General features: G+C 70.2%; 2 protein-coding genes across 5 annotated transcripts; both read left to right on the forward strand.

Moving 5' to 3' along the window:
• Positions 1-202: 202 nt before the first annotated feature.
• On the forward strand, positions 203-7912 carry SEPTIN5 (septin 5). Of its 4 annotated transcripts, XM_027956928.3 has the most exons (12): positions 203-311; positions 457-467; positions 4356-4452; positions 4545-4631; positions 4824-4947; positions 5022-5156; positions 5254-5371; positions 5461-5562; positions 6267-6363; positions 6448-6583; positions 6714-6816; positions 7043-7912. In XM_027956928.3, exons 1-12 carry the CDS (start codon positions 269-271, stop codon positions 7097-7099), a joined length of 1110 nt encoding a protein of 369 aa, XP_027812729.1. In that variant the 5' UTR covers positions 203-268; the 3' UTR covers positions 7100-7912. The 4 variants fall into 4 exon arrangements, with proteins under 4 accessions (XP_027812729.1, XP_060256878.1, XP_027812728.1 ...); XM_060400895.1 differs by lacking the exon at positions 457-467; XM_027956927.2 differs by lacking the exons at positions 203-311; positions 457-467 and adding an exon at positions 3423-3757.
• Positions 7913-8123: 211 nt separating this feature from the next.
• Positions 8124-8980, forward strand: GP1BB (glycoprotein Ib platelet subunit beta). Its single transcript, XM_042234231.2, has one exon. It carries the CDS (start codon positions 8153-8155, stop codon positions 8978-8980), a length of 828 nt encoding a protein of 275 aa, XP_042090165.1. The 5' UTR covers positions 8124-8152.
• The last annotated feature ends 10678 nt before the right edge of the window (positions 8981-19658 follow it).

A 19658-nucleotide genomic window follows, 5' to 3' on the forward strand; every position in this document is an offset into this window, starting at 1 on the left:
GCGCAGTGCGGGTCTCGGGTGCCCCGGCGCCCGGCCGGCGGGAAGGGAGGGCGTCGGCCCAGGCCGCGGGCGCGGGGCGGTGGGGGCGCCCGGGTCCCCGCCCCCGCCGGCCGCGCCGGGTCGCGCGTGGGCGCGGCGGGCGCCGATTGGCTGGCGGGCGCGCGGGCGGGGCGGGCGGCGGCGCGGAGGGGCCGGTCACCCCGCAGCCCGGCCTTGGCCTCGGCTCGTCGGCGCCCCGCCCGCGCGCGCGTCCCCCCCGGCGGCCACCATGAGCACAGGCCTGCGGTACAAGAGCAAGCTGGCGACCCCAGGTGAGCCGGGCGCCCGCCCGCCCGCGCGCGCGCGCGCCTTTGTCCCCGCCGCCCGCGCGCCTCTCATCGCGTGTCTCGGTCTCTCTCCCGCCCGCCGGCCGGCCCTGGACCCCGACCCGACCCCCGACCCGACCCGCGCCCGCAGAGGACAAGCAGGTACGCGTGCGCCGCCGCTCCCCCGGCCCGCTGCCACCCATTGTGCCAACCGCGCCGCGGCGCCCCGCGCGACCCCGCCCGCGCCCGCCGCCGTCCCGCCCTGTCGCGACAGCCGATCGTCCGCCCGGGCGCTGCGGGGCGGCGGGGGCGCCGTGCGCGGTCCTGGATCCCGACCCTGGCTTGCGCCGCGTGGGCCCCTGCCCGATGGGGGATGGGCCGGGTGCCGCCTCCCACTGGTCCGGCGCCGGCCTCTCCTTGTTGAACTGGCCCGAGACCGCGGGCGGGGGGCTCCTGAGGGAGCCCCTGGTCATGGAAGGCCAGGGGCGGGGGGAGGGGTCTGCGACCAGCAGCCGGGCCGACCCCGAGTGGCCCCACACGGACAGGCCGGGCGGGCGGCTGCTGGGGCCACCCCACCCAGCGTCTCTGCATCCTCTTCCCGCTGAGAGATGTGAGTGGGCTGACCTGGGGCCTCTTCCCCAGACTGGGAGCCTCCAGGGCCTGGTCTGAGTCATCCCTCTGCCCAGCATGGGTCTTCAGACCTAGAGGGTACAAACTGGTTCACCCAAGGGCTGGCCTGGACCCCCACCCTCCAGGTGCACAGGGCTGGACAGAAGGCTGCCTGGACACCCACTGCGAACCTGGCTGAGGTCAGGTTTAAACATCGAGGAGGCCCCGTGGAGGGGGGCGTATCGGGGGAGCTTGGGGCCCTGGGGCAGCCCCACTGGCTGAGGTCTCTCTGCTCGAGCGCAGCTGTGTTTAGGGCAGAACAGGAAGGCTGACTTGGGCACCAGGGTGGCCTTGGCGCCCTTGTCAGGGATGGGGGTTCACACCCTGGGTGGAGCCCCACAGTATTGGCCCAGGTGTGGCAGGTGGGCGGAGCGGCCTGGCAGGTGGAGCTGGCGCTGGGAGTTGCCGACTGCGCCCTGGGCCGGGGGAGGCTCGTGGGGAGGGGCCTCTCATCTTCACCCTGCCAGCAAGGGGCTCCCTGGGGAGCCAGGGCCAGGAGCTGCCTGCCCATGCTGCGGGTCAAACAATGCAGGAGGCACAGGGCCAGCCCGCCAGCCTGCCATTGTTCAGGGAGAGACGGGGCAAGCCCCGGGAGACCGGCCCCCTACTCCGGGGCCTGCGGGCACTTGGGGTTCCCTGCTGGGACTCCAGCCCCTCTGGGCTGGTGTCTGCCCCACCTGGAGCTCAGCTAGGACCGGCCTCACCCATGCCTGCCCCCGGGGCCTGAGGCAGAGGGCGTGATGTGGGTGGCATGTAGGGTCCCCCCGGGATTGGGGCCAGGAGCCAGGCTTTTGGGGCAGGGTCCCCGTGGGTCTTCACTGTTCCATTGTTGGCGTTCTGAGCCTCAGCCTGTCGCCCCTCCAGGAAAGAGGGGGACTCGATGGACCCCTCCGTGCCCACCATCTGAGGCACGGGGTGGGGGCTCTGGTGGTCCCCTGTACCCTCCCCCACCGCAACCCCTTTCAGCGAAAGTGGTGGTTCCCCTGGCTCTGGCTCCCGTCCCCAGAGCCGATGGGGAGATTCTAAGAATGAAAACGCCTTGAGAGTGTCAGGCACCAGGCGGTGGGGAGGAGGTGGGCGCGGCACTGAGTCCTCGGGAGTGTCTGTTGTGCCTCGAGGACCAGACAAAGCGGGCGGCAGGGCCCTCTCCTTGGGGACCCCCAGGGAATCCCCAGCCCTGCGCGGGTGAGGTGGGGTGCGGGCCAGGCTGGCAGGGGCTGGGCTTGTCCCGTCCCGGGCCTCCCGAGGCTGTTCCTTACCAGTGGGCAAACCAAGGCCGTCTGGGCAGTGCACTCTTCAGGCCCCAGGGTGTGGAGAGATGAGGCCAGGCCTGGCTCTGTCCTCGGAGGTGCCCCGGGCCCGAGAGGTTAGCTTGTCCACCCGGCAGGAACTGGGCCTAGGAGCCGTGTCTAAGGTGGCGCCCGGGGTTGGAGGCTGGGGGATACTCATGCTGGAGACCCCCCACAGGTGCACGTGGCGGGTGATTTCTCGGAGCCAGGGCACGGGGCCGGGCTGTGGCCTGTGGCCCCCCCCGCCGCCGTCCTCTTGGATGAAAGGCGCCCCTGTTCCCAGCAGTGGACCCACCCCTCCTCCGCAGGTGCCAGCAGCCTCCAGGCCCCATGGCAGCAGCTCCAGCCTGGACTGGGGGACAGAGGCCCCTTAAGCAGGGAGCCAGGAAGGGAGGGCGGGTGAGGGTGTGGGGGCCTCCTGCCCCTACTGACAAGAGTTCAGAGGCATCCACCTCTTTGGAGGCCCAGCTCCTTCCCGTTGGTCTGGCCTGTTCAGATTCTGGTGGGGGGCCTGCGGGGTGGGGGCGACGCTGGGTTTGTCGGCTCAGGAGACCCCCGTGGTCCCTGGCATCGCGGCACAGGCAAGAGGGTGGAGCTGGCTGGAGCCCCCCAGGCTCCCTATTGCCCAATCCTGGGGGTGAGGGCAGGGTGGAAGCTCAGAGTGCCCCCCCCCCGGGGAAGGGGTCCGCTCCATCAGCCCCCCTCGGCTGGCAGCAGCTTTCTGGCCAGCAGGGCTGGCCGGCGGGTTTGGGGGGGCCACAGCTTCCGCGTTTGCAGAGGAGATGGGGGCCGGGCATCTAGGGCTGTGACTGTCCCTCCGGCCCGACGCGGGCCTGGGTGGGGAGCCGGGCTCTACCCTCGCAGGTTCCCGGCTGGTCTCAGGGGCCGCGGCGGTAAGCATTCTCCGGACACGCGCGGGGGCCAGGGCGCGCAGGGAGGGCTGCGTCTGTGGGGAGTTTCGGGGGGCCGGGCGGGAGCGCGCGGATGGGGCTCCCTCTGGCGGCGGGCGCGGCGGCGCGGACCCGCCGTGGACCGGCCCCCGCCGTGCAGTCGCGGGGCTGACGGCCCGAGCCGCGCCGCTCCGCGCGCAGCCGCCCGCCCGCCCCGCCGAGCTGGGCCCTGCCCTCCTCCGCTCCGGTGGCTCCGCCCGCGCGGCCTCATTTCCAGGCGACCGTCTCCCGGAGACCGCGCGCTCCCGTCCGGCGTAGGGACCCGCTTGTGCCCGGGGCTGGCCGTCTGGGGCCGGACCCGCGGCTCGAGGGGGGCCTCGGGGTCGCGCATCGCCTGAGCGCCGCCCCGCCCCGGGCCCCGGTGCCCGCGTCCGTGCGCCCCCCGGGGCGAGAGCACGCCTGGCGGCGGGCTGGCCTGACCCTCTGGGCCCCAGCGCGGCCGCACGGCCCCAGGCTGGCGGGGATGGACTCGCTGGCAGCGCCCCAAGACCGCCTGGTGGAGCCGCTGCTGTCGCCGCGGACCCAGGCCCAGAGGCGGCTCAAGGTGTGTGTGGATTGGGGCGCGGAAAGTGGGTCAGCGTGCGCCCACCCCGGTGCCCGGACTGGGGATATGACAGGGGCTGCAGGGCCCTGGGGTCCTGGGGTGGGCGCCGGGCCTTGGGGAGGCCAGGGGCTGCTGTCTATAAATAGCCCCAGCTCCACCGTTGCTGCAGCCAGCCACCCCCGCGGCTGGATCGGGGCCAGATGGGGCCTCCCACCCCCTACTTTCGCAGAGGGGTGAGTATTCAGGTGGGGGCTTCTCCAGCTTCGGAGGGCCTTGGGCATGTCTGAGGGGTCCGGGTCCTGGTGCCCTCTGCCCCCCACCCAAGGACACCGGCCTCACTGGGTGTGCCTGTTGCCCCCGCTCCGGGCACAGATCCATCTCTGTGAAGCCCTTGAGGGCACCACTACCCTTCACGCCCACCCGCCTCCCACCTCAGGGGGGTCCTTTGCCCACAGACCCTCACCCGCTGCTGCTACTGAGATGCCCCTTCCCCGGGGGACCCTGCCCTGCTGCCTCCCTGGCCTGAGCGGGGTAGGGGCAGGGCCCGGGGCTGCCCAGGGAACCGGGGCGTGTCCCTGACCTGCCCCGCCCCCGCCAGGACGTCGACAAGCAGTACGTGGGCTTTGCCACACTGCCCAACCAGGTGCACCGCAAGTCTGTGAAGAAGGGCTTCGACTTCACGCTCATGGTGGCCGGTGAGTGGGCCGGGCCCCAGGTCGGGCAGGGGCACGGGCAGCCATGCTGTCTGGAGCCTGGGACCTGACCTCCCCACTGCATCTGTGGGCAGGGGAGTCGGGCCTGGGGAAGTCCACGTTGGTCCACAGCCTCTTCCTGACGGACCTCTACAAGGAGCGGAAGCTGCTGAGTGCCGAGGGTGAGTGGGCCCCACAGCCCTGCTGGATGACTCTCTCAAGGGCTCCTTCCAGGTCCAGCCCCGATCCTCTGTCCCCGAAGCGTGGGTCCAGACCACCGCCAGGCCACGTAACCTGGGAGCGTCTGGGGTGCCCGGGGGTAGGAGTCGGGGCCGCAGAGGCCACTCTAAACCACCCCCCGGCCCCCGCCCCAGAGCGCATCAGCCAGACGGTTGAGATCCTGAAGCACACGGTGGACATCGAAGAAAAGGGGGTGAAGCTGAAGCTCACCATCGTGGACACGCCGGGCTTCGGGGACGCCGTCAACAACTCTGAGTGGTGAGGAAGGCTTGCCCGGGCGGCCCCAGCCCCCGGCCCCCAGCCCGGCCGGCCTCACGCGTGCCCACCCCCAGCTGGAAGCCCGTCACTGACTACGTGGACCAGCAGTTCGAGCAGTACTTCCGGGACGAGAGCGGCCTCAACCGCAAGAACATCCAGGACAACCGTGTGCACTGCTGCCTCTACTTCATCTCCCCCTTCGGGCACGGGTAGGTGGCCGCCCCGGCCAGGCGGCCCGCCCGTGCCTCGGGCACCCCCCCCCCGCCACCCCCGCCCCGCGAGCCCCTCACCCCGGCCCCCCCACAGGCTGCGGCCGGTGGACGTGGGCTTCATGAAGGCGCTGCACGAGAAGGTGAACATCGTGCCCCTCATCGCCAAGGCCGACTGTCTTGTCCCAGGGGAGATCCGGAAGCTGAAAGAGCGGGTGAGCCTGCGGGGGTGGGGGTCTCCGCAGGGCTCAAGGGGGGGACTGAGGCCGCCGGCCCCTCCCCTGACAGCCCTGGCTGGCTGCAGATCCGGGAAGAGATCGACAAGTTTGGGATCCACGTGTACCAGTTTCCTGAGTGCGACTCGGACGAGGATGAGGACTTCAAGCAGCAGGACAGGGAGCTGAAGGTGAGCCTGCATCGCGTGGGGGGACCCCAGAGGCCACTGTACAGCGGGTCTAGAAGAGTGCTGGGGCCCTGGTCTGACCTGGGGCGGGGGTCGGGGCGGGGGGGACGTGAGACTTTCATCCAGGCTGTAGAGTCTTAGCTGGGGATGGCTCAGGTCCCTGCTGGCCAGTGTGGCTTGGGCCCTGTGTGGTTCTTGGGTCATGGAGTGCTTGCCAGGATACAAGGGCATAGTCACTGGCCAGGCCCCACCCTGGCCCTGCACTCAGCCCCCTTCTCATACCCCGGGAATGTGCATGCCCCAACTCACAGAGTCCTGAGCTCTGGGGGCAGGAGGTGGCTTTGAGTGGTGATGGAGAAGCCAAGCTGGGGACAAGTGGCCACTAGGCCAGGACCAGGGCAGGCCCTTCACCCCAAAGTCAGCAGGGGTATCACTAACAGCACAGGCTCCGCTCTGGGGAAGGAGGGGGAGGGGTACTAGGCAGGGAGGCTACATCTGATTGGGCACAGCCTGGCAAAAGCCCTCCATGTAAGCGGCACCAGCTCTGGCTTCAGCTGGCAACAGAGAGGCCCAAGGTGGGGATAACAGGTTCTTTTTGGGGAGAGTCTATTGTTGGGGACATGGAGGCGTACCCATGCCCCTCTTGGACCGCGGACCTCACACCCATGCTAACTGGGCTGAGCCCTTGCATCTGCCCCCCCGGCCAGGAGAGCGCACCCTTCGCTGTTATCGGCAGCAACACGGTGGTGGAGGCCAAGGGACAGCGGGTCCGGGGGCGTCTGTACCCCTGGGGGATCGTGGAGGGTGAGTCCAGGCCTGGGGCACAGCCTTTGGGGGGGAAGGCTCCCCTGGACCGGTGGCCCACTCACCGGCCGCCCCCGCCCGCAGTGGAGAACCAGGCGCACTGCGACTTCGTGAAGCTTCGCAACATGCTAATCCGCACGCACATGCACGACCTCAAGGACGTGACCTGCGACGTGCACTACGAGAACTACCGCGCGCAGTGCATCCAGCAGATGACCAGGTGCGCGCCCCCGCCCCGCCCCGCCCCGCCCCGCCCCCGCCCCGCCCAGAGGTGCGAGAGCCGCAGGGCCGGCTGGTGTCGAGGGTCAGCCCGGCCTCCAGCAGCCTCGTCCCCGGTGTCCACCCTGCAGCAAGCTGACGCAGGACAGCCGCATGGAGAGCCCCATACCCATCCTGCCACTGCCCACGCCTGACGCCGAGACTGAAAAGCTCATCAGAATGAAAGATGAGGAGGTGGGCGGAGAGCAGGGGCGGAGCCAGTGTGGGTGGGCGGGGAGAGGGGAGGAGCGAGGCTGGGTGGGTGGGGCCAGGGTGGTGGGCGGGGAGAGGGGAGGAGCGAGGCTGGGTGGGTGGGGCCAGGCTGGTGGGCGGGGAGTGGAGGCGGAGCCAGGCTGGGCGCAGGGCAGGCCCCGCCCACCGCTCGCTCACACCGCCCCCGCCGCTCCTGCCCCGCCCCCAGCTAAGGCGGATGCAAGAAATGCTGCAGAAGATGAAGCTGCAGATGCAGGACCAGTGACGCCGCAGCGCACGCGCCATACCTGTGCTGCCGGCTTCCGGGCTGGCCTGTCGCACCCCTGGACCCCGACGGGCCTGGACTCGACGCCGGGTTCGTCTGGGTCGCCCATAGGCCCGGACGCGACCCCCCACCCCGGAGTGGCCCAGACCTGGTTTTTTTCCCTCTTGTTCTCAGAGACGCTGGGTCACAGCCCCCAGCCAGCCCTAATTTATTGTCAGCGTCGGCCCCTCCCCTCGTTTGTATCTGCTTGCCAGCGGCCTGGACGGTGGCACCCCCACATCCAGTCGTCTTTGGTTGGGTGGTGACTTCTGAGATCTGCCCCCAACCGGAAGGTCACTGAACTGGCTCCAGGCCCTATTTACACGGGCGGGAGAACCAAGGCAGCGTGGGGGTGGGGGGCCGATCCCCGGGACCCTGGCCTGTTTCCCTACTCCGAGCCTCCCTTTGGGCCCCCGTGGGCCAGGGCCTTCTTACCCCTTCCGCCACTCACCAGACACCTCTGCGCACAGGTTGGGAGCGGAAGTGATTAGGCTCCCTCCCGATCTAAGGAGGTCAGCTGGCGGCAGGGGACAGTGACGCGGCCGGGATTCTCAGTGAATGCCCGCGCGCCTCCCCCGCAGCCCGGCCCGGCCCACCCTTTGCCCATCAGCGGCGGGAGGCCTGCTCTCCGCAGCAGCGCTGTCGCCCTGGGTCCCTGGTCCCCGTCCTTCCACCCGCATGATCCCTGGCCCCGAGCCCCGTTCCCCAGTGTGTCCCGCTGTGAATGCTGCAGCCTGTCCTGGTGACAGGAGAACAATGTTGGTGAACGTCGAAGAGGGTGTCCGAATGGTCGCCCCGGGAGCGAGGGGCCGGAAGCCCGGTCGGCCGGCGACCTGGCGATAGCGCTCTATCTGCGCCGGCGGCTCGGCCTCGGGGTTATTTCTGGCGGGGTGGCCGTGTTGTGGTCGGCTCGGCAGGCGCGCCAGGGCCGGGGAGGGGCTGGGCGGCCTTATCGCCCGGTTCCGCGACCACCGCCCGGCGCTCCAGAGCTCGCCCGGTCGCCGACCTGTCGCCATGGGCTTCGGTGAGTCCGGGGTCTGCCCGGGCCGCGCGCTCCCCGAGGACATCTGGCGGGGAGGCTTTTGGTCCTCTGGGCTGCAGTCAGAGCGGTTCGGGCCAGACCCGGAGGACGCTTCCAGCAGGCGGGCGGGTGGCAAGGCTCGCGGGCGGTGGCGATGCCGCCCGGGACCCCCGCGGGGCCGGGCTCACCGCGGCGCTTGCCTTCCAGGGCCGCGCGGGGCGCTGAGCCTGCTGCTGCTGCTGCTGCTGCTCGCGCCGCCGGGCCGCTCGGCCGCGGGCTGTCCCGCCCCGTGTCGCTGCGCGGGGACGCTCGTGGACTGCGGGCGCCGCGGCCTGACGTGGGCCTCGCTGCCGGCCGCCTTCCCGCCAGACACGACCGAGCTGGTGCTGACCGGCAACAACCTGACGGCGCTGCCGCCCGGGCTGCTGGACGCGCTGCCGGTGCTCCGCGCCGCGCACCTGGGCGCCAACCCCTGGCGCTGCGACTGCCGCCTGGTGCCGCTGCGGGCCTGGCTGGCCGGCCGGCCCGAGCGAGAGCCCTACCGCGACCTGCGCTGCGCCGCGCCCCCCGCGCTGCGGGGCCGCCTGCTGCCCTACCTGGCGGAGGACGAGCTGCGCGCCAGCTGCCCGCCCGGCGCCCTCTGCCGCGCGGCGCTGGCGGCGCAGCTCCTGCTGCTCGGCCTTGGGCTGCTGCACGCGCTGCTGCTGGCGCTGCTGCTGCGCCGCCTGCGGGGCCTGCGCGCCCGAGCCGCGCGCCGGAGGCCGCCGAGCGCGCCGCTGGCCGCCGGGCACGCGACCCCCGAGCCGAGCGACTGGCGCTGAACCGTGCGGCCAGCCCCCCTCGCCCTTCCTCCCCGGCGGCCCCGCGCAGGGGCCCGACTGCTGCGCCACCGCTGGCCACACGCACCCACGCCTGGACCTGGACCGAGGAGCCCCCTACACTGTCTGCGCTGCCAATAAACCCTGCTCCCCACCCGACCAACGTGCACCGTGTGCCGCGGAGTCCCTTCCCAAACCCAGGAAGAGCTGGGAGTGGGGGCGGTGGGGCGGTTCCCACAAGGCAGCTCATTCACCTCCATATCACCTCCTGCTGGGGGCACAGGCGCGAGCCAGTGAACTCGCCTGCCCCAGACTCTCCCCAAAGTTCAAGTGGGGAGGTGTGGAAGGGCTGGAAGGCCAGTGCCCACCTGGGGAGTGGGGGTGAGGACAGCGTGGGGACAGTCGGAACCCCACAGGCGGTGCCTGTGCTGAAAGCACGTGCTCGGAGTGGAGGTGTCTGGGCGCCAGGGCGGGTCTGCCAGGTGGCTCCAAGGAAGGTTCAGGGTGTGAGGTGCCCCAAAGCATCAGGAGTGCTTTGCACCAGGGATGGTGAGGGCAGCCAAGGGCTCCAGCAGGACCTTCCTGGGCATTTGAGTGAGAAGATCTGGAGAGCAGGTGAGGAGGGGTGAGCCTTGTGAGCTGGGGTCCACAGAAGCTCCCTGCAGGCGTGAGGAGGCACGGGGGGGTTGCAGGGTCTCTGAATCATGTCCTCCACCTGGCTGCCACCTCCTGCAGGAAGGCACTCCTAACTGCTTCTCAGGCCCTGGTCTCCCCCATCCCAGGGCCTGGAAAATCCTGAGTACGTGCCCCAGTGTGGCTGAGGCTGCTAAGCTGGACCTGGTGGCCCCAGAGAGAGGGCGATGCTTTCCCCACTTCCGCTCTAGGTGTGGCCCCCACCTGTCTGGCCCTGTGAACAATGAAGGCTGCTGATGAGGAGCCTGGGGCCTGAGCCCCGGCTCCCGGGCCCAGGAAGGCCCCTGGCCCCGCTGACCCGGTCGGGGAGGCTGCCACTGACACGGTCTTTGTCTCAGCCTTTGTGGGACAAGACGGATGGCCCTCCGGCCGGGCCGATGCTATCTCGGGGCTGCCGGTGGGACGTGAGGTGGGAGCCACCCCCTCCTTTGTGGGCAGGTGCGTGGCATCCGGCCCATTGTGGGCTGCAGCTGACTGTCCGCTGTCCATCCAGGCTTATCACCAGATCTGGGACAACGGCCCCTTCTGCACAAAGAAATTACCCCTGCCCCCCAGGGAGTGGCCCGGAGCCCTGGTGGGGGTCAGAGGTAATAGTCATCGCACAAGATACTCAAGTCACCCCCTAAACTCAGCCACAGTGCAGTCCAGGAACGGGGTGTCCCCCCTTCTTTCCACAGCAAGAAACCTGACTCCAAGGGGGGTCTCCCTGCTGGGCCCCAGAGCTTTCTCCGTAGCTGCCCTAGGGGCAGAGCTGAGACCAGGTCCCAGGGACCCCCTCTCCTCCTCTCTCAGGCCTCTGCGGGGCAAATGCAGGGCCTGGGGGGGGCCCCATGCTAAGACAGGGAGGCCTCCCTGGGCTACGGGACAGGTCCCCGCAGGAACTGGGTGAGCCCAGTAGTGAGCAGGAGCCCAGCTTCCCAGCCAGTGTCCTGTTGAGGGGCTGGATATGGTGGTCCTGGGGGCCAGAAGTCTGGATCTTCTGACAGAGGAAAAGGCCGGCATCATCGTGTGGTCAGATCCGAGGAAGAACTCCCCCCTCAGACGACAGGGCGGCAGAACCCCATGGTTACTCCAGGCTCGTCCTGCTCTCCTGCCAGTTCCCCGTGACTTCTGGGGGCTCCAGCCATGGTACTGAGCACCGGGGGCTGCCGGCCCTGACCTTGAGCTGACACTCCTCACACAGACCCTGGGGCCTCAGCCTCCGGGGTGTGGCGAAGGGGAGTGGTCCCAGCTGGGGGCCCTGACCAGCCCAGAGCATGGGGAAGCATAGCTCCTCCGCCAGCCCCGGGCCTCTGTGTCCCTTTCTCTGTCTCAGGGAGGATACCCTGGCCCAGGGTCCCTTCCCCACTGACAGGCTGGTCCCCCCTGGGGCTCAGACTCCACCCAGCTGGGAACAGCCCCTCCAGCCCTTCATGCCTGCAGCCCCCAGGCGGGCAACTCTGGGCCCCTTTGCTCTGCAGCTCCGGTCCTCTGACCACACTGGCCCCCAGCTTCCTGGGGTGGGGGGCAGTGATGTGAGTGCCAGGAACACCAGCCTCAGAGCAAGGCCGGGGTCCTCCCGGGGCAGGCACAGGCTTCCTGCTGCCACTCTGTCCTTGAGTATCCAAGGCCTACCCGCCCTGCATCCTGGCCTGGCCTGCCCAGACACGTGGCGCACCACCCCGGGCCGCCCCGACGCTCAAGCCACATCCTGGAGACTGGAGGACGACCGAGGGGGTGCCTAGAGCGCTGAGTCCCTGCAAGGCCACGCGGCGGCCCAGCCGGACACAGCCCCTGACCAGCGCGCGGAACCTTCCTGCAAAGGGCAGACGCCGCGGCCGGTCCTCCCCGGAGCGCGGCCTCAGCCCGGCAGCAGAGGGCGCTCGCGACCTGCCGAATGGCCCGCGCGGGGCGCAGGAGCCCAGGGGCGCGGGGGACGGAGGGGCGCGCGGGGATGGAGGGGCCGGGGCCGGGGGAGGGTGCGGCGGGGTTGAGGTAGGGCGGAGGGGCGCGGGGGGACGGAGGGGCGCCGGGGGACGGAGGGGCGCGGGGGACGGAGGGGCGCTGGGGGACGCAGGGGCGCGGGGGATGGAGGGGCCGGGGCCGGGGGTGGGGGGTGCGGCGGGGTTGAGGTAGGGCGGAGGGGCGCGGGGGGACGGAGGGGCGCCGGGGGACGGAGGGGCGCGGGGGGACGGAGGGGCGCGGGGGACGGAGGGGGCGCGGGGGGACGGAGGGGCGCGGGGGGACGGAGGGGCGCGGGGGGACGGAGGGGCGCGGGGGGACGGAGGGGCGCGGGGGGACGGAGGGGCGCGGGGGGGACGGAGGGGCGCGGGGGGGACGCAGGGGCGCGGGGGGGACGCAGGGGCGCGGGGGGACGGAGGGGCGCGGGGGGGACGCAGGGGCGCGGGGGGGACGCAGGGGCGCGGGGGGACGCAGAGCAGGGCTGCGTGCGCTGGCTGGGGCGGCCTCGGGGTCCGCGGGGCGCTCCGGTGGGGGCGGGGCAGGGACGGGGGCGCCCCCCGCCCCGCGTCGACAGCCGGTCGGGGTCGCGGGAAGATAAGGCGCTTCTTCCGCCGGCGGCAGTGGCCCGGGACTCAGCCCAGGGAGCCCGCGGCGCGGTGAGCACTTATTGAGTCCCTGCTGTGTGCGCCGGGGCGGGGCTGCGGGGGCGCGCGGAGGGGGCCTGGAAGGCTGGCCTCGCCGCCTGCCGGGCGCCCAGCGAGAGGGGCACCTCTCGACCCGGCCGGCGGCGGAGCGCGGTCCCCGCGGCCTCTCCAGCCTGCGGAGGGGCCCGCCGCCCGCTGGGGACGAGCTCCGAGGGCCCCTCGGACGAGGCCCCGGGAAGGGCTGGGGCCAGGCCCTGGCCGTGCTGGGGGTGGGCCCGCCGCCCAGACGGAGCAACAACACTGGTGTGGGTGGCGGGGCCCTGGGGGCCCATAGCTCAGCGCACCGTCTGCGCCCACCCCCGGCGTTTCCGATGGAGGGCAGGCAGCGGGTGATAAATCACCAGAGCCCAGCCCCCCCACCGGGGCGGTCGTGGGGAAGGGGGGCTCCGTGTGACAGAGACGGGCCTAGAGCCGGGAGACGCCGGCCTCAGAGACAAAGCAGCTCCTGCCGCCCGCTGACCGCAGGGTCCCTTTACCGACCCCCCACCCAGGCGCCCCTCCAGACGCCTCTCCACCGGCCCATCTGGAAACCAGCTGAGAACCACCGCACCCCAGCCTGCTGACCCCCAACAAGGGGGAGGGGGGAGCAAGAGCAAGGCCTTGGCAGCCACAACTCCCTCCCCCCGGGCGACCGTAAATCAGCAGGGGGCTCTTGCCAGCACCCCCCCCCAGGCTGAGGGGGTCTGTGGGGTCCCTGGCCCTGGTGACTGGGCCCAGCCCTGGCTGTGTCCCTCTGTCCTTGAACTGTCCTTGGTAGATGCCCCCACCCAGCTCTGCAGCACAGTCACCAGTCCTGGGCTGTCTACACCCGGCACTGTCTACACTTGGGCTGTCTACAGCAAGGCTGTCTATACCTGGCACTGTCTACACTGGGGCTATGTACACCCGGCGCTGTGTATACCCGGCGCTGTGCACACCCGGCGCTGTGTACACCTGGTGCTGTGTACATCCAGTGCTGTGTACACCTGGCGCTGTGTAGAGCCGGCGCTGTCTACACCTGGCGCTGTCTACACTGGGGCTGTCTACACCCGGTGCTGTCTACACTGGGGCTGTATACACCCACTGTGTACACCTGGCGCTGTGTACAGCCGGCGCTGTGTACAGCCGGTGCTGTCTACACTTGGGCTGTCTACACTGGGGCTGTCTACACCCAGCGCTGTCTACACCCGGCGCTGTCTACACCCGGCACTGTCTACACTTGGGCTGTCTACAGCAAGGCTGTCTATACCTGGCACTGTCTACACTGGGGCTATGTACACCCGGCGCTGTGTACACCCGGCACTGTGTACACCCGGTGCTGTCTACACTGGTGCTGTCTACACTGGGGCTGTGTACACCCACTGCCTACACCCGGTGCTGTCTACACCCGGTGCTGTCTACGGCAGGGCTGTGTACACCTGGTGCCGTGTACACCCAGTGCTGTCTACGCTGGACGCACAGCCTCACTGCCCTCATCGTTTCTGTCTGCAGACAGGAAATGTCTGCGGGGAGGCATCCTGTCACACCAGGAGACCCCTGGCTGGCCCACAGGAACTGGGGGTCAGTGGCCTCCCCAGCACAGCCTCCAGGGGTCCCCTCTGCCCCGGGGGAAACGCTGCCTGTCCCTCTCTCCATCTGGGTTTCCTGTCCCTGCCGCGCCAGCTGCTGAGGGCCAGCGAGACAAAGAGTGCTGAGAGATGGGCCAGGTGGGCCCCGCCACAGGTGTGAGCACCCTCTGGGGTCAGGATGCTCCTGGGACCTGCATGGGGAACCAGGGCCCAATCTTGGCAGTGCCCACCCTGGGCATCTGTCCTTCAGATGCCCCACCGGGTGCAGGCGGCAGAGATAAGGCCACCTGCACACAGGTAGGCCTGCAGACGTCCACCATGACATCTTTCCTGGCTTGTCTGAAAGGGATGGGCGTGGGGACGGGGGCTTCCCTGTCTCAAAAGACCTTTGACGCTCTGGGAATTCTATGCCCGAGAGAGGCCCCGAGTGTCCTGGGGGCTGGCCTGGGTCTCGTCACGCAGACGGTCCCCTGGATGCTCAGAACCACCCCCCCGAGCCCCGAGCTGGTGTGTGGAGGCGGGGACAGGGAGGGTCTCTGTCCGGAGGAGAGTGTGGGGGCGCCAGGCGCCCTGGTCTCAGCTTGGGGGAGGGGGGAGGGCCTCGCCCCTCATTCATTCCCGCTCATGTTCCCACTCGTGGGCACCCCTGCCCGGAGGCCGCCGGCAGCACAGGTCAGGCTGGGGTGCAGCTCCTTGGTCCTCAGACCTCCGCCCAGCGGGGAGCAGCCCCCCCGGCTGCCCAGGGGCTGCCATCTGTGCCTCGTGCCAGTGTCCCAGGCCCACAGGGACACTCACAGGTGGGGGGCTGGAGGGGCTCCCTGAGCTTTGCCTGCTGGCCTCCCCAGGGAGCGGGGGTGCAGATCCCAGGGGAGGTAGAGCGTTCCCATGGTGCTCCCTCTCCTGCCCAGTGTGGCCTGGCCTGGCACGCCCACCCTGAGAGGGGGCTGCAGCCTGGGACTGGGGGTCCTGGCAGCGTACACGTCACCCCGGCTGTCGTGCCCCCTTGGCCTCTGCAGGCCCCCGTGGGAGACGGTGCGTCTACGCAGACGTCTATTTTGATGTGGTTTGTGTTGGGGCGTTTGCTTTTCTCTGGGCTTTGTTTGTTTAAAGATGCTCTTGAAGAATTCCAGCCCGTCTGCAGGTCTTGAGGACCGGCTTCTGTCTGGGCAGGGCTGGGGGCAGGGCTCTGAGAGCCGCCTGTCCCAGCATGCCCGCCCGTGCCCCGTGCCCACTGGAGGGGTGCCCGCGGCAGACCCGGAGCAGGTGGGGCCTGTGACACTACCACCGAGGGACGTTGAACGGGGAGGGCAGTGCGCCTCTGTGCGAGGAAAGCGGGGCCACCTGTGTGTCGGGGCTCTGGGTCTGCTGGTGCTAAATGCTGTGTGCGTCCCTACCGTGTGGGGTCCTACTGCGTGCGTCCCTACCGTGTGGGGTCCTACTGTGTGCGTCCCTACCGTGTGGGGTCCTACTGTGTGCGTCCCTACCGTGTGGGGTCCTACTGTGTGCGTCCCTACCATGTGGGGCCCTACCGTGTGGGGTCCTACTGCGTGCGTCCCTACCGTGTGGGGTCCTACTGTGTGGGGCCTTACCGTGTGGGGTCCTACTGCGTGCATCCCTACTGTGTGCAGTCCTACTGTGTGCGTCCCTACCGTGTGGGGTCCTACTGCGTGCGTCCCTACCGTGTGGGGTCCTACTGTGTGCGTCCCTACCGTGTGGGGTCCTACTGTGTGCGTCCCTACCGTGCGGGGTCCTACTGTGTCAGGCCCTACTGTGTGGGGCCCCTAGCGTGTCAGGCTCTGCTGTGCAGGGTCTCAACCTGCTCTGCAGGCCTCTTCTCTGTGGGTCCCTGGTGTGGGAACTTCTTTGAGGGGCTCAGGGCTGCCTCTCTTTATTTGGGGTGACATGGCTCGGGCACTGTGACGTCTGGGTCATCCATCAGCCCCTCTCCCTGGGCTGAGGGTCTACCGGTGCCAGACTCTCCCGGGCCACAATCCCGAGCCTCTGCGGCGAGGCTGTCAGGAGGGGTGGCGTCGTCCATGGACAGCGGGGGCTGTGGACACCGCAGGCAGCCTTGCTGTGTGACATGCCTGAGGCCTGGTCGGTCAGCAGCGATGCCGTCGGGAGCCCACGAGTCCTCCCCACCTGCGCTGGGCCCCCCGCGGCCCCTCCGAGTGCCCCCGGGTCTCCCTGGGCCCGTCTGTGTCTCAGGCTGCAGTGGCTGAACCTGCAGCGGTCTCAGCAGATGACTGAGGTTGGTGGCGCTGGGCCTGGAGCCTGGCCCGCCCCCCAGGGCCCTGTGGACAAGGGTGGCGGGCATGGCTGTCTCCGGCGTGGCGGCCGGACTCTGAAGGGTCTTCCTGGGTTGTTTCCCTCAACTCCCTGAGCACCAGTGTCCAGGGTGTGTTCAGCGGCGGGAGGTGTGGTGCCCCCAGGCCTCCGAGATAGTGGAGCAGGCGGGCCTGGCGGGACAGAGGCAACCCGGCCCAGCCCCGTCCATCTCCCAGCCCCTGGGTGCCCTGCATCCTCCAGAATGGTCCGCCCTGCCTCTGCCTCTGTGTGCAGCGGCCCGTGGCCCCTCAGCCAAGACCCGCCTCGAGGGCACAGAGCCCGGCGGCCACCTCCCCACGAGGGAGCGTGTGTTGGGGGCAGGACGGTCCTCACGCCTCCAGTGGGTGCTGCCGCGGGCCATGCCCCCGCGTGCCCTCGGCCGCTGCCGCTCCCCACCCGCCCGTCTGTGTGTACACAGGCTTGTTTTCCCTGCCTCACGGGCCAGGGCTGTGCTCGTAAATCGTGCGGCCGATGACACATTTATCCCGCGGGCAGCCGGCGGTGTGAATTTATGGCTGCCTGTCCCTCCCGGCCGAGGTGGGACAGGGGCCCGGACAACGCACGGGCGTCCACCTCCGGGGGCGCCCCCAGGCCAGGCCGCTCAGGAGCCCGGCAGTGCGCAGGGTGGATGGGCTCTGCCGGGTGCAGGCTGGGTCGGGGGCTGCCAAAGCGCCCACCTCAGTCCCCCACCAGTGACCCAGGCAGGACGGAGGGGCCGTTCCCTTGGCCGTGGACTCAGCCCACTGCTGCCAGGCTGGTGGGAGGTGCGGTGGGCAGCGGGGACTCTCGGGGAGGGCGGGAACCCCATGGGACCCCCTCCTCCTGCCCCCAGTAAAGATGGGGAAACAGAGGCCCGCGGAGGCACAGGGCCTCAGGACCCAGATCTCACAGCGCAGGGGTCCTGGTGCAGCCCCCTCCCGCCCCGGACAGTCCCTGTCCTCACCAGCCTGTGGGCTGGCGGAGATCGCAGGAGCCGGGCCCCCTTGGGCTGCCGTGGGGGAGGGGCAGGGGGCTGTCTGTCTGTCCGTCCATCCGTCGTCTGCGTGCGGGCCGGGCCTCCAGGGGCCCTTCTGTGGGCTCTCGCGCTCACCGCCCTGGCCCCCAGCTCCCCCCCGCCCGCCCGCCTGTCAGGATGAGCGATGGTGGTGGCCCCCCCCGCACCCCCCCACCCCGGCCGGCAGCCCCAGGCCGGTTCCCGCTCATTAGCTGCTGACACTGTTTGCTTTCCCGCCTGGGAGCCCACCCCGTCACAGGCCATTTCTCTCGGCGCCCCCCACCCCTGTGGGCCCGCCCGGGGGTCCAGGGTGCCGGGCAGGACCGGCCTTTAGCTCCCAGGGACGCACACACACGGCACAGCCCCGCCTCAGCCCCTCCCCCGCACCCCCTCCCCTGTGGGCTGCACACAGTCAGGCTGCAGCGAGAGTGAGGCTGGTCTCGCGGGGACACTCGGGGGGCTCGTGGCGGTGCCAGCTCACACCCCTGCCCCCTCCCCTCACGGCCACTGGCCCCCGCCTCTGTCTCGCCTCTGGTCTTGTCCACTACTCCCCGGAGCAGCCCTGGAGCCCCCAGCCCCATAGAGAAGGTGCCTCTGTCCTCCCGGCAGCCCTGGCCCATGGTGTGTGGACCAGACGCTGAGTCTCTGATGCCAAGGCTCTGGGGAGAAGGCAGGCGGAGGGGTGCCCTGCGCCCTGCGCCCCAGCTCCGAGCAGGGGAGGTGTCACGTGGACGTGGGGGCTTGGCACGGGCTCAGCTTGCAGGCAGGGCAGTGTGTGGGCACGGCAGGGGTGCCCGTCTCTCCTGCTGCAGGCCACCCGCTGCCCCCGAACCCGTCCACCCCTCCCCCACCCCCCCACCCCCACCCCCACGCAGAGTGGCCACAGCTGGGCGGCATCAAGGCCCGCAGGCCAGTGGCAGCCAGTCCTTCACTTAAAAATGTGTTTGTGATTTGGCGGCGGGGCAGATAACGGTGACGAATGGCCCGCCTGCCCCTCGGGGCCCCTAGCCCATCTGGTTTGACTTTGGCCCATCCCTGCCCTCGGGCACTGCCCTCCAGGGAGAGCCGGGCTGCGTGGGTAGCCCTCTGCAGACCCCGCCCCTCCGCCAGAGGGCCCCACGGGGCGGCCTTGCTGCCCACTGGGCGCTGGCCGGGGCCGTGGGGAGGCGACACCCCGAGCAGGCTGTCCCCTCTGCCGACGCAGAGCCGTGGGCACCGGGCGGAGGGCGGCGGAGGGGCCTGTGGGGGCCGGCAGAGCCCACGGGCAGCGCATGTGGCCCTCGTCAGAAGGGGTTTCTGACAGGCCTGCCAAGCCTCTCGGGCCCCCAGACCATCGATTATCCCTGCACGGCGGCTTCCGGGTCCAGCCCCGGGCTCGGCTGGGGCAGCAAGGTCGGCAAGCCCCTCCGCCCTCGCCCTGCCCTTCCGCTTCTCTCTGGGCGCCTGGAGGTGGGCAGAGACAGGGTGGGGAGCCTGCTCGCCCCCCGGGAGCACCCTGTCCCAGCCCAGGCCCTCAGAGGTGGCTGCCCGCGTGGTCACGGTCCACTCGGTTGGTGCCGCCCAGGGACCCATGCTGCTGGGTGGCTCAGGGTGGGGCCTCGTCCTCAGTGGGACCAGGGCGGGCTTGGGGGTCCCCCCACTGTCTCAGGGGCCAGGGGTGGGGTGTGGGGAGGTCACTCCAGGCCCACGAGCAGCGTTGGGGGTCCATCTTCACCCTGGATGTGCAGCCTGGACCCCTTTGTCCCCAGGAGCTGTGTCCTCAGGGTGGCCAAGCCTGTGCTTGGGGAGGGGGTGGCTGGGGGAGGGGTATGGCCGGAGGGGAGAGGGCAGCGGGGAGAGGGGGACAGCTGGGGGAGGGGCCTGCAGGGGGAGGGGCCGGCAAGGGGGGCGGTGCTGCACCAGGACTCCAGCCCCCTCCCCCAGGCAGCGAAACCCCGCTCCCTCAGTATCACATTGTTGAGAATTAACTTTGTTGAAATAAAAATTGGTCTTGGTATTAACTTGGCCTCCAGGATTTTCTCCGGGGCCCTGGGGGCTGCAGAGGGGTCAGACGTCCATTCCCAGAGCTGGTGCCGGCTTGAGTTTCAGGGGCGCCAACGACCTCCTCATCCTCTCCAGGCAGTAACTACCCCCCAGCTCGGTTCCTGCAGTTGTGGGGGGAGCCGCTGAGGCCCCACCTCCTCTGGCCCTGCCCTGAGGCAGGACCACTTGGGCAGCAAGGATCTAGGGGTCGAGCCCTGGTCCCCTCCAATCCCTCCCCCTCCCTCATCTGTCCGCCTCCCTTGGCAGCCCTGCCTAACGTGCATGGGGCTCCTCCAGCTTGCAGTTCTGCGTGGCCTCAGTTTCTCCATCTGTAAAATGGGAGGCTTGGCCCGGCTTGGGTACAGGAGGCCCTGCTAACAGATGGGCAGCCCGAGTGGAGGCGCCCGCCCCCGCAAGTGGCCGAGGCCAGTCCTCTGGGGGGACGCGGTGGC

The sequence above is a fragment of the Ovis aries genome, chromosome 17, assembly GCF_016772045.2.
Source record: "Ovis aries strain OAR_USU_Benz2616 breed Rambouillet chromosome 17, ARS-UI_Ramb_v3.0, whole genome shotgun sequence".
NCBI lineage: Eukaryota > Metazoa > Chordata > Mammalia > Artiodactyla > Bovidae > Ovis > Ovis aries.

Excerpts from the sequence above, each read along its gene's own strand:
- SEPTIN5 (XM_027956927.2), top strand. The coding sequence starts at position 3,677 with ATGGACTCGCTGGCAGCGCCCCAAGACCGCCTGGTGGAGCCGCTGCTG. Across the intron at positions 4,632-4,823 it reads GAAGCTGCTGAGTGCCGAGG|AGCGCATCAGCCAGACGGTT; the intron begins GTGAGTGGGCCC and ends CCCCCGCCCCAG. Across the intron at positions 5,563-6,266 it reads AGCAGGACAGGGAGCTGAAG|GAGAGCGCACCCTTCGCTGT; the intron begins GTGAGCCTGCAT and ends CCCCCCGGCCAG.
- GP1BB (XM_042234231.2), top strand. The coding sequence starts at position 8,153 with ATGGGCTTCGGTGAGTCCGGGGTCTGCCCGGGCCGCGCGCTCCCCGAG.